Genomic DNA, 12,764 nt, shown 5'->3' with positions numbered 1-12,764 from the left:
AGTGAAAATGTAAAATGTGCACTTTTATACCATACAAATTGTCCTATATGTTTGGGAGGCATGGAAGAGCGTGATGGTGAAATGTGAGAAGCGCATTAAAAGATCTTAGGGTTAGGGCAATAACTGTAAAAAGGACACACATCATCAACGTGTAAAATGGAAAAAAACTCTCCTGTCCCTAATAATTAAAAGGGTGGTCCCTAAACCTTGCAGTAAAAGTGAACCAAAGAGATCCTTATCTTCCCCTTATTTTTCATATTTATCATATCATCATATGGTAAATGGGGCCCAAAAATTTAACAATTAACTAAAGATTAGCCGACATGTTGTATGCCTGGAAAACGTTGAATCCACATCATTAACGCGCACAAAAATATTACCGGTCAACTGTCAAAAGAATCCCAAGTTCACCGTCCACCGTCCGATTGAAGATGCTCCCTCTTTAATTCCAAACCACATCTTAACGAAACTTTTTAATGATCTGTATTAGTTTAAATCATTACCGAATCTGGAATCCTCCATACGAAGGAAGATCATCTCCACACTTCACCGTATGAACACAATCTAGAAAATATCAAGCCCGCATTCCGCATCTTTTGGGATTTTAAAATTTTGTAAACTGGTCAAAAGACCATCCTGTTTGGGTTTTTAATAATACAGAACTGACCCAGTTTTTCCCTATAAATCCTTCTATCTGTTCTGAAGGAATTCAACAAACATTTCTGCAGATTGATAGCTTTTCATTGTTTTTTTTGTGTTTTTAAATCTTGAGGTGAAAGAGCTCTTTTTCCTTTCTGCTGAAGCAACTGGGTATTGAATAGGATTGGTGGAAGATAACATGGCCTCTGTAGAATGCATGAATCTTATGGAGTATGTTGAGTGGACTTTGCCTAGAGAAGCTGAGAGCCTTTTGCATGCATTGGCTTTGAACTGGGGGGATGTTGTGGATGCAAAGCAGTTGGAAATTAATCCTCTTAAGGGAGCCATGACTAATGAGGTGTTTGAGTGCATTTGGAAGACCAGAAAGGGGAAGAAGCCCAGGAAGGCTATTGTGAGAATTTACGGGGAGGGAGTGGATTTGTTTTTTAACAGGGAGGATGAGATTAAAACTTTTGAGTGCATGTCCAGGCTTGGACAGGGGCCCAGACTTCTGGGTCGTTTTCCTAGTGGAAGAATTGAGGAGTTTCTGCATGCAAGGGTAATAATGCATTGAATGTTTCTGTTCTGTGGCAGTTTTTTTTTAATAATTTTGAGTGTGAATTTCCATGCTCTGGTTCGGTCTGGGTTTATTAAATCTTCTTTTATCCCCCAAATGACATGCAACAGTATGTGGGCGGTGTGATTTTCTTTTGCTTCGCCCATACGTTTTGTTTAATCATGCTTGTAGTTGTGATTTTTGTTGAATATCTGATTCAATATATTCGAGGAAGTGGTAGGTTGCTTTACAGCAATTAAGATATGTAGATTACCACTTATATTCGCAATTTCAGTCATCTGTGTAGAACTTGTATGCCCAACTGATCTAGTAGACAGTTCTATATTTTACGGCCTCGGTCAAGGGTTTTTTCTTGAACCTTATGTTTTTTCATTTTTCGCCTTTCTGGTTATTTCAGTTGCAATTCTAGAGATGAATGCCCCTAATTTGATTCCGAGTCATTTTTGAGAGAGTGAATCGCTTTACTACTAGAACAAATCCCCTGCACATTTCTTCTTCTTCTTCTTCTTCTTATTCCGCAGATCAAAAGAAGAGACCTGCAGTTAATCTGGAGGCTGGTTTATAACTTTATTTTTAGAATATAAGATCTGTTCAATACCATCGGGAGTGAATTCTTGACTGGAACTGTGAATTCACCTTTGGATAAACAGGAATTGCCAAAACTCCCAAGTGGAGCATTTTTCTTTCCCTAATAAAAATATCTACAATTTTGTATCTCGCAGGATCTGACCGCACGACCAAGCTTGTATGCAAATTAAGCCTTTTTGCAAGTCCACTTACATGAAATTGGATGGACTAGCATGTCCACATACTAAAACTACATCTTACAACTCAACCACCTAGGACATGACATTTACCATCCAGCCTAATTTACCCGGTGAGCGATTGCTTGCTTAAGAACAGAGATGGTTTGCAGTCAATTAGTGCCTCGGCAACCACAAAATCTATCTCACTGAAGTGTTTTACTTTGGTCTGTGAGTTCCATTGCAAATTACCATTTCAATTTTGAAACTAATATTTCTGATCTAGGGTTGCTCTTCTTTTATCTAATCTTGCCAATGATTATAATTTATGTTTGGCTACCATTTGTAGTTCTGACAGGGCTTGTTGGACCTTCAATTCCCATAAGCCAACATCCACATCTAGTTTGTGACTCATGGTGGAATAATTGTTGCATAATTAACATGATCAAATGATGAATGGGTTGGTGTACTCATATTGACCTTCAAAGCATATTACATATACTTCTGTGTTGCTGCTAGGGTTGTTACCAGTTCTTAGATCTACATTTTTCAATTAAACTAGAACTGAAATAATGGATTTCTATCACAAGTTTTCTCACGAAGCTTAGCTGCCATTTCCAAGATCTCATTAAATTGACCCTTTTCTTGATGTTGTAGCTTTCTTCAACCATATCACTGAAAAATAAGCCAAAACTATGTTCAACACTGTTGTTGTTTGCTTTGTCGGTCCTGTTTGTCTGAAGAGTAATTGAGCCATTGCATGTCAAGCTGCAATTCTTATAATCAAACTTTCTACAATCTGACCTTTTACTTTGTATTGGCATTTAGACACTGTCAGCAGCTGATCTAAGAAATCCTGAAATAGCAGCTCGAATTGCAGCAAAGTTGAGGGAATTTCATGAACTTGATGTACCAGGCTCTCGAGAACCAGTGCTCTGGAAGCGCCTCAGGTTTGTTCCTACTTTGTGATCAAATTGTTTTGTGTGAAATTATCTTTCTGCAGTTTTTGGATCGGGACACCAACGGTGCCAAATTACTTTTATAATTTATTTTCAAATCAGGGCCTGGCTTAGGACAGCGAAAGATTTGTGCCCCAAAAGTGAGGCGGTTGAATTCCAACTTGATTGCATGGAAGAGGAGGTAAATAATCTGGAGAAGTTTATATCAAGGAAGGATCAGCGAATTGGGTTTTGCCACAATGACTTACAGTATGGCAACATAATGATTGATCAAGAAGACACATCTGTGACTATAATTGTGAGTATTCTACACCTGAAAATGCATAACAGCTCTTACCTTATTAGTTAGCTTCTATGGTGAATGTTGAAAACATGGCGGGGTGAGGGGGTGTGATCTGTCATTTCTTAGATAAGATGTGTTGCCTATCTATGTGATTCTTTACACATATACAGGTGATATGTAATGATTTGTAGATTACATATCTCATATGGTCTAAATGCTGTACAATGGTTTCTGATGATATGATTATTGACTGATGTTCTAGAAAGCAACATACTTCTTCAATTAAGAATAGGGCAAAACTGAACTTATAGTAGCATGGTCATATGTGATTTGAGAGGATAGAATGTCTTTAACAGTGCTAGTCATCATTTGATTTTCAGACATTCAGTCAGGGGTGAGATTACAAGATAATTATATACATGTACGTGGGTGCGTCATGAATGTTCTGTAGTTTTAGTTTCCCTTATAGTCTGAATGTTGTGCAGTGGTCTTAACATCTGTGAATTGGAGATGGAACCAATACTTAACTCGCTCTCGTCAGAGAGAAAGCTGCAGCATTTTTGCAATTAAGAGTAGGACAGCAGGTGAATTATAAGTGATTTAGTCACATGATATTTGAGAGGATAGTGTTAAACAATGATTGCATGGAATTTTTCTTTAAAGACATGCAGCTTGTAGCTAAGATATCTAAAGCTGCTCTCACATTTTATTGGTGTTTTGAAGGTTCTTATATTATGTGTTCAATTCAATGCAGGATTATGAATATGCAAGCTATAATCCAGTGGCGTTTGACTTAGCTAACCATTTCTGTGAGATGGCTGCCAATTACCATACTGACACTCCTCATTTACTGGACTATAGCAAGTACCCAGGTATTTTCTCAAACATAAAATTCATTTTAAACATAATTCCGATGAGAAATATTGAATAGGCCACTGGTTTAAGAAAGGTGCATGTTGATCTTAATGAGGGCTCATTTTTTATTTCAACAGGTTTTGAAGAGCGTCAAAGATTTGTGAGGGCGTATTTAAGTTCATATGGTGAGCCATCTGCTCCCTTTTTCTTTTATACTGGCATGTTGTGATAGTAGTATTATTATTTCTATCACATGTAGGGTATGCATGTTCTCTAGTTGCATTAAGGTTTTTTAAAGGAATGTGAATCAGATTTTACTTATCTGAATTTCAAAACTTCTTATGGATGAAGGTCTTAACTTCCAAACATGAAATTGACTCAATTACATTGCTGGTTAGATGTGCAATTTTTTTGTTATTATGAGGCTACTTTGCAAACATTATTCAGCATTGGTTCCCAATTAAATAGTGTTATGAACACAATTGGCTTAGCTCTAAATTATGGTGAGCACATGCACCTAAACAATGCCTCACCAGTAAGGGAGGATGCACCATGCACCAGCTTTCATTATACAAAGTTGCTAACTATTTGTTTTAATGTCACTTAGGTGAAGAAGTGAATGACTCTGAAGTCGAACAGCTTTTGGAAGATGCTGAGATGTATGTTCTTGCAAATCATATTTTATGGGGCCTTTGGGGTATAATTTCGGTATGTTTTTCTTACTGTTTCAATGCTAGTGAGCACGTAATGGGGCATTGGGTATATCTCTGTTAATAGATTTCACGCATTTGGCTAGTCAACTGGAATATATTTGATGTACAAAATAATCATAAAATCAAATGGAGAAGCAATTTTTCTTTTTGTTGTTATCCCTGTTTTTCCATATTGGTGTTTTTGTTTATGTTTTCATAAATTTTGTTTATAGGTTTGAAAATATATTTCAACATCAAGAATTTTATGTCTGGAAATTGTTGGATTACAAATACTCAGAGTTGCTGTTTTTGTTTTTGTTTTCATAAATTTTGTTTATAGGTTTGAAAATATATTTCAACATCAAGAATTTTATGTCTGGAAATTGTTGGATTACAAATACTCAGAGTTGCCGGAAACTCCTTTGTCCCTCCCCGGGAATGCGTTTCCCCATATCCGTTCCCATTTCTGAAACGGATACATATCCAATACAGCCCAGATACACGTCGAATATTGTACCCACGCATGCCTAAAAATACTTGATTTCCAACCATGCTAAATACTAATGTGATTTGATTTTTAAACAAAATTGACGTAAATCTTCCTAAATTTAATTTTAAAAAACTTCATTAACGCATTTAAAAAAAAAATTGTATTAACAAAACCTACACCAAATGAGAAAGACAAATGAAATGTTTTTATATTTCAGTGACCCATTTTTTGGGTTATCTTCCAATGCAACTCTTCTATTTTTGCATATTGTAAAATGTCAAATCTACTTATCATTATTTATGTAGCAATTATGTGTCTATATTGCTTTTGAAGTAATGAAAATCTCCTTGAATAACTTGGAAAATTGTGTTAAATATATGTGTATGTGTTTTTTATGAATGATGTGTCCAGCCGTATCCATATTGGGGTCTTAAAAAATAGCCGTATCCGTATCCGATACCATATCCATGTCCATGCAACTTTGCAAATACTTTGTTAAGTCTGTTATAAATTTTATGTTGCATGTAGAAAAGCTAGACAGACAACATTCTTTTGCATTTAATTTTTTGTTTTCGAGTGGTGCTGATATTCTTTCAACCGTGTTCCTCTTTTTCTGCAGGATCATGTGAATGACATTGATTTTGATTATATAGATTATGCAAGACAGAGGTTTCAGCAATACAATTTATTGAAGTGTTTGCAATTCAATGTTTGAACCGCTAAACTTTTCTCAAAGGGGAAATTATGTCAGAGATCTCAGCAGTGCTGCTAATGGAAGAATATAAAGTTTAATCTGCCTGATTCCCATCATAGAAATAAGAGCTGTACATTATTAGATCGGTGGCTTGATACGTCGAAAATCCAATTATAATTGGATCTGTGTATCATTTATATTAGTACTATGAGCATATATGCTCTGAAATAAGAAGGTTCTCTGTCATCATGTACATTCTTGTATATGTGAAAATGTCTGTTCTTGGCCTAGATTACTCAGCACTGATGAATCGCCATGAGTGTAAACTTAAAATAATACATAAATGTGCTGGGTCTATTTAAGGCATTTTACATAACAAGAATGTACTTGCTTACCTAAAAGCAAAGTTTGCAAATACTATAATGGTCAAAGACTCCTGTATGTTCAAAATGTACCAATGCTTTTCTCTTTAAGTTGATTTGTAGGCTCTGATTGTGAATTGGTTAAATATTTTCCTACAATGAAATATTTTATGAAAATATATGTATATTTTTTAGTAAGAGTTGCATCGAGAACCAAGTTACTTTGAGTGATGCTAAGAATTATAGTATAACTATCATGTAACTTTGAGTGATGCTAAGAATTATAGTATAACTATCATGTTTAAATAAGGAGCTCAAAGAAAATTTATTTTGAAAAAATGTTATAATATTCTGGGAGAGACAGTAAGGTCAGGTTTGATTGCATTGGGCAGTGATTTTTTACTTTCGAAACTTTGAATTTTGTGTTTAAGGTGGTTCTATCAATTTCATATTCTAAATAGATTAAGAACAAAAAAGACAGTTTTAAATGCATGAAATTTCCACAGTTCATGATAAATTGTTGTGATAGCTTTTGGATATAACTGTGTGATCAATTTTTCCATCAACATTTTGGATCATGCTCCATCATCAGAATGAATAAGATTGAAAAGAGAAATGAAAAAAAATGATCACAGTTAAATCTAAAAACTACGAAGAAAAAAACAATTTTATCAAATTTCATTTTTTTTTTAAGATTCTACCTACCTCCCTCCCTTGTATATATAATAAGAGTTACATGAGAATCAAGTTACTTTCAATTATAAATAACCATCAAGCTTAAACAAAATTACAAGGTTTAAACAGAGCTCAGAAAATTTACTTTGAAAAAAAAAGAGGTACAACCAAATTTGATTGCATTGGCAGCAATTTTATACTTTCAAAACTTTGATTTTTGTGGTAAAGGTAGTTGTATCTAACTCATCTTTTAAATAGATTAAGAAAAAAAGGCAATTTTGTCAAGTTCCATTTCTGGAAGATTCCACCTACCTTCCTTGTATATTTAGAATTATGCTCATATACGTGTAATGTCATGAATCAAGCATATTTCTGAACCATATGCCATGCCTTCTTAAAAAACGAATGCTAGTCCAATTTAAAACTCTATTGACTTGCTTGCATTTTAAAAGATCACTTTATCATGTCAAACGATTCCATTCTAAGTATTTATAAAATGTAATTTTTAAGTGCCACCGGGCAGTATACAGGTAAAGTAAACACTAAAGCCAATCATCAGGCCTGGAATTTGACTGTCACCCCTACCTGTAATATGATTTTCAGAAATGAAAATCATTGTCTTAATGAGAAAATAATGATAAATTAGTAATATATGCAAAAATCTTAAATTTACTAAATACGTTTCTAAATTAATACACTAATATATATTATATATTAACATTAAATGATAATCAATTACTAATTACTAATTTAGTAATAATAAACATTAAAATTTTAAAATTATATATATTATGACAAGTTTCTATAGCAGTCTTATTAAATATATTTAAAAAATTAAATTGACTAAGTTTCTAAATTCATATATAAAAAATAGAATATATTGTAAAAATTCATATTAAAATATTTTATCAATTATATTCTATCATTTCAATTATGACAAGTTTCTAATTTCATATGAAAAAATAGAACTATTCTAAAAAATCATATTAAAATATTATAAAATTGAAAACAACTACATCCTTCCATATTCTAAACTAGTATATATATTACCTACTATATTTTTTTACGATTTATTTATAATTTGAAGTGTCATTTATAGGATTTTAGAAAAAAATAGCATGTCAATGCATACGTTCTACTAATTTTTTAAGCTATCAAATACAGTTCAAAAGTAAAAAAACGATCATTTTGCCTGTCAAATTCCAGACCTGCCAATCACCATGTAAAGTAAGAATCACATCTGCAGATATTCATCCAGCACAGCACATCGTCATCAAAATCTCTATCTTCCATAAACCTTCAAAAAAAGTATTGAAAATCCCCAACTTCAATCCAATAAAGGCCTGCTTACACAACTCAGTGGGCCCATAAATAATCATATCTTGATGGAAATCTATATTGACAAATCTATGCAGAGACAAACATAATGCTTTTAAAAAAGTATCCCTGGGCAGATTTTCAAACTCTCTGGGCCCATGGTAGAAAATTATGCTCACAAGAGCTGCTTTGGATAGACTAGTTCATTGGGTCCTTGGATGAATATTCACATTTTTGAGGCAAAAGCACTTGATTTCCATTGAAGACTTTCTGTCTTACACGTAGACATTTTGTTAATGTCAATCATTAATATTATTCAAATGTTTTAGATCAAATTTTATGATTTATCATTAGAAAATTATAATTAAAATGTTAGGACATAAAGAATGGAGTCAAATCTTGGAAAACAATAATGAGAATACTTAAATTAGATTAATAGCAAAAGATGGTCAGTTAAACGAAATTAATTATCACGATGTAGGTAGTGGACAAAAATCAGGATCAAAAGAAATTCAATTTATAAAAATCAGGATTCCACCATACCCAATAGAATGCTATTGATTATGGTGAAATGTATGGACACAAATATGTGTGAGACCCACAATGCATAAATCTTCTTTTAAAGCTCTACATAAGTGCTGGTGGCATTAAAGATGCTTCAGAATACATAGCTGTACCAATTTGGTTTTTTCAAACGTACCAATAAATGTAGGCAAAAGAATAGTAAAGTAGTACGATACAGAATCTCTAAGATAATAATAGAACGAAAGAGAAGTTTTTTTCTTGGCATAAGAATGAGAGGGTGAATTTCTTTATTATGGTATAAAATTTAATTGTTTTTTATACAGGAATCTTTAAAAAAAATAATTATGTACTGATATTAATAGACAATTTAAAGTGGTTTTATAATTCATATGTTGTAGAATGTTTTGAAGGAGGTTTTTGTTCATAAATATTCTATCAAATTTACCTGGGTCACAATCATGCTTTATCTCTTTTAGATAAGACTTGATCTCTTATGAACTCATTAAGATCCTTTCAAATTCACCAGTAGAGTGAAGGTTCATTATATTGTATAAAGTTTTAAAAATGCGAACAACAGTAAAAAAATGTATATGTCTATATCATATTAATAGATACATTTTAAATAGTTTAATAGTTTGCAAGACACATGAATGCTTTAAAATTATGAATAAAAAAAGAAAATCTGTGTATGCATCTAAAACATTTGACTTATATTTAGATCTCATTATCTAAAAATGCTTCTTTTTTTTCCAATCATTAATCTCCATAACTTTAACTGACTATAAAACATAAAAAATATTCAATATGCTTCTAACAACAATATTTAATGAAGTGTAAATAAAATCACTCAATTGCTTCAGCCTTTGCTTTTTTAGTTGTTGAGAATAGACAAGTGTCCACCTCCATCTCACATGATAAAATGATAAAATACAACAAACAAAACAAAGAATCTAAGAATTTAGTAAGAATGGAATGCTTTTCCCAATAACTATTCTCCATAATCTTAATTGACCATAAAACATAAAAAACCTCTAAAAATAAATACTTTAATGAACTATGAGTAAAAGCATCCAATTATTACAACCTTTGAATAGACCAATGCTCACTTCCACCTCACATGATAAAATAGGACAAACAAAACAAAGAATCTAAGCTTTTGATAAGATTTTTCAATCACTGATTTTTATAAGCTTAATGACCATTGAACATGAAAAATATTCAATATACTTTTAACAACAACTACTTTAATGAACTGAAAGCAATACCATTGAATTGCTATAGCCTTGAATTTTTAAATACTGGAATGAGCCAATGCCCACCTCTACCTCATATGATAAAATGAGACAAGCAAAGCAAAGAATCTAGAAATTTGATAAGATATTTTCTCACTATTAATATCACTATGAATTGGCTATTCATGTTCATAATTCTAAAATCTAAACATATTACTTAAGAATGGTAAAATATTGCATATTCATATCATGTTTTTCTCTAGGAAGGAACTATAAGAAGCTAAGGAATTTAATGTCACAAATAATTTAAAAAATTTAACATCATTATCTTCAATTTTATCATTGACACTTTGGATTTGAGGGCATAGACAAACTTTGAGTTAAGAAGGCACTCTTTCAAATAAGGTAAATTTAGATGCAAAACCTTTTCATATTGTATTACTCCAAAATATTCAAGTACTTATACATTCAAATGGAATGGTAATTTTTTATTTTTGTAAAGGTAGAAATCTAATTTTTTTAATATCATATAGAATGTTATGGATTAGATTTCCTTGTTTTTATAATTGTATGTATTGTCAATTTTCATTAAAAAAAAAAAAGTTTAATTATATTGAGAGGTGCATTTAATAATTGACCTAATGAAGGGATGTGATGAAGCGATTGCGCTGAGAAAAGAATCCATAAAAATGACAAAATAAAGAATTAACAAAAAAAAAATTATTAAACAAAAAACTTTTTTAATAAACAAATGAAATTATTAATAGTCAATGATGATTTTTCCATTTCATTTAAAATTACATATTAAAAAAATTATTATATTTTAATATGATTTTATTCTTTTAATTAAATATAAAATATATACTATTCATTTCAATTTGTGGATGAAAAATCCTCCATCAAGAAAAGAAAAAAAGAAAAAAGTCAAAGGATTGAATACAATTGGTGAGGATGGTGATATATGATTAAAAAAGCTACCCACCAAGGTTCAAACTCCTATTGGTGTGTTTAGATGGGGATCTTGACTTTGAGGAAAAAGATTCTCATTCAGAGTGTTGCTTAGTTGGACGATGACTTTTGATTTAGATATATGAATGAATAACCTCTTGCTTAGTTGGACGGTGACTTTTGATTTAGATATATGAATGAATAACCTCTTGCTTAGTTGGATGATGGCTTTTGATTTAGATATATGAATGAATAACCTCTTGCTTAGTTGGACGATGACTTTTGATTTAGATATACGAATGAATACCTTCCAGGAGGCCAAACACTCCAAGATATAATGCCATTTTGTCTCCACCACTTTTTGAGTGCAATAGCAACACCTTCTATTTGTCCACTCTTCATTGGTTATTATCTATCTTCCGATTTCACAATCTAACAATCTCAGTTGATGCAAACTAATTCTTTGGGTATCATCTATCTTCCCATTTCACATATAAATTGATACAAACTAATTCTTATCCCACGCAACAATATTTTGCCCACCATTTTATTTCTATTTCTATATTTTACTCATATTGTTATCCTCTGTCCTATAAAAACCAAAAAATGGGCATTCCCCATATATATATAAACCCTTCAATAAAATGACGTTGCAATCGTTTTGAACGAGGCCTGAGCGATGATGGTCTGGATGTAGCAGGGGCCAAGGATTAAGACGAAGATGATGTTGTCGAGGAATTTGATAGCGAACTCCACGAGGAATGGAGCCTCATACTAGACAAAGAGTAGGAGGAGAAACTGAAAAACCTAAGGTGAGATCCTAGGGTTTATCGTCATCTGTTAAGGAAAGGGTTTTACGGATCCACTGGTTCCTTCAGCTGTGAAATTGTTTGATAAATGGGGCTTCTTTGGGCCGCATGGGGCTTTTTAATTCCTTCCATGCCCTTCGAAAGGTGACATTTCGGACAGCCCTACAATTCCAATGATAGGTTGTGCAAGGGCATTTGTTGGGGTTAGTTCATTTGGGTTGGACTGTCTTTTTAGGTGGTTTAGGTCATGGGGGTTTAATTCTTGATCCATCTGTGGTGTTGATGAAAGTCCATTCTACTGAGCAATCTGATCAGATAGTTGAGTGGGTTGATGTTCCAGATCTTCTTGAGGTGAACTAGCAAAGGTTGATGATTCAATAGAGAAGTATTTAATAATCTCGAGTCTTACAACTTTGAGGAAGCCCCACTTGCCATCAAATTTTGAACATGATGGGAAAGTGATTAAACAAGGTGACATCTGGAAGCCTTGATAATGTTTGCATTGAGAGAGAAAATAATTCGTAAAGGAAAAGAAAGATTACATAGAAACTATAGCATGATCAAGGCATTTAAAGACTCCATCAAAACCAACCTAAAGTTACACCATGTATGCCAAACATGTTGGTTGTGGAGACAACCCAAATTGGGATAGAAAAGATTCAATTGTACAGTGTACATGTAACACCCTATCTTTATCATATGCCATCTCAATCATATTGAAATTTTACACATAATCCAAGTGGCGTAGAGATGTTAAATTAACAATCCGTTACCACAAAAGAAATCTATCTTATTGGAAGCCTAAATGTTTAATGTTCCAAACATAATGATTGTCAACATTAAGAATCCAAATCACATGGTTAAATGGATCACAACCATGGTCAACAAAATGATGACAACACTTATGAGAGAGAGAGGTGACAACACCTCCACATCTACATTATGGTCGTTGCAAAATATAGTA

The 12,764-nt window shown here is 32.6% G+C and overlaps 1 protein-coding gene across 1 annotated transcript; it reads left to right on the top strand.

Annotated features, from left to right (window-relative positions):
- The first annotated feature begins 513 nt into the window (after positions 1–513).
- LOC131046560 (probable choline kinase 2) lies at positions 514–6,410 on the top strand. The gene is made up of 7 exons (XM_057980320.2): positions 514–1,198; positions 2,788–2,909; positions 3,021–3,216; positions 3,956–4,073; positions 4,194–4,241; positions 4,664–4,764; positions 5,858–6,410. The coding sequence occupies exons 1-7, from the start codon at positions 839–841 to the stop codon at positions 5,951–5,953; spliced, it is 1,041 nt and encodes a 346-aa protein (XP_057836303.2). The 5' UTR covers positions 514–838; the 3' UTR covers positions 5,954–6,410.
- The last annotated feature ends 6,354 nt before the right edge of the window (positions 6,411–12,764 follow it).

This window comes from Cryptomeria japonica, chromosome 3, assembly GCF_030272615.1.
Source record: "Cryptomeria japonica chromosome 3, Sugi_1.0, whole genome shotgun sequence".
Lineage (NCBI taxonomy): Eukaryota > Viridiplantae > Streptophyta > Pinopsida > Cupressales > Cupressaceae > Cryptomeria > Cryptomeria japonica.
The sequence above is the reverse complement of the archived record's forward strand: the minus strand, read 5'-3'. Positions and strand labels throughout refer to the sequence as shown.

Coding starts and splice junctions, on each gene's coding strand:
- LOC131046560 (XM_057980320.2), top strand. CDS start 839: ATGGCCTCTGTAGAATGCATGAATCTTATGGAGTATGTTGAGTGGACT. Junction 1,199..2,787: donor AGGAGTTTCTGCATGCAAGG/GTAATAATGCAT, acceptor ATTGGCATTTAG/ACACTGTCAGCAGCTGATCT. Junction 3,217..3,955: donor ACACATCTGTGACTATAATT/GTGAGTATTCTA, acceptor AATTCAATGCAG/GATTATGAATATGCAAGCTA.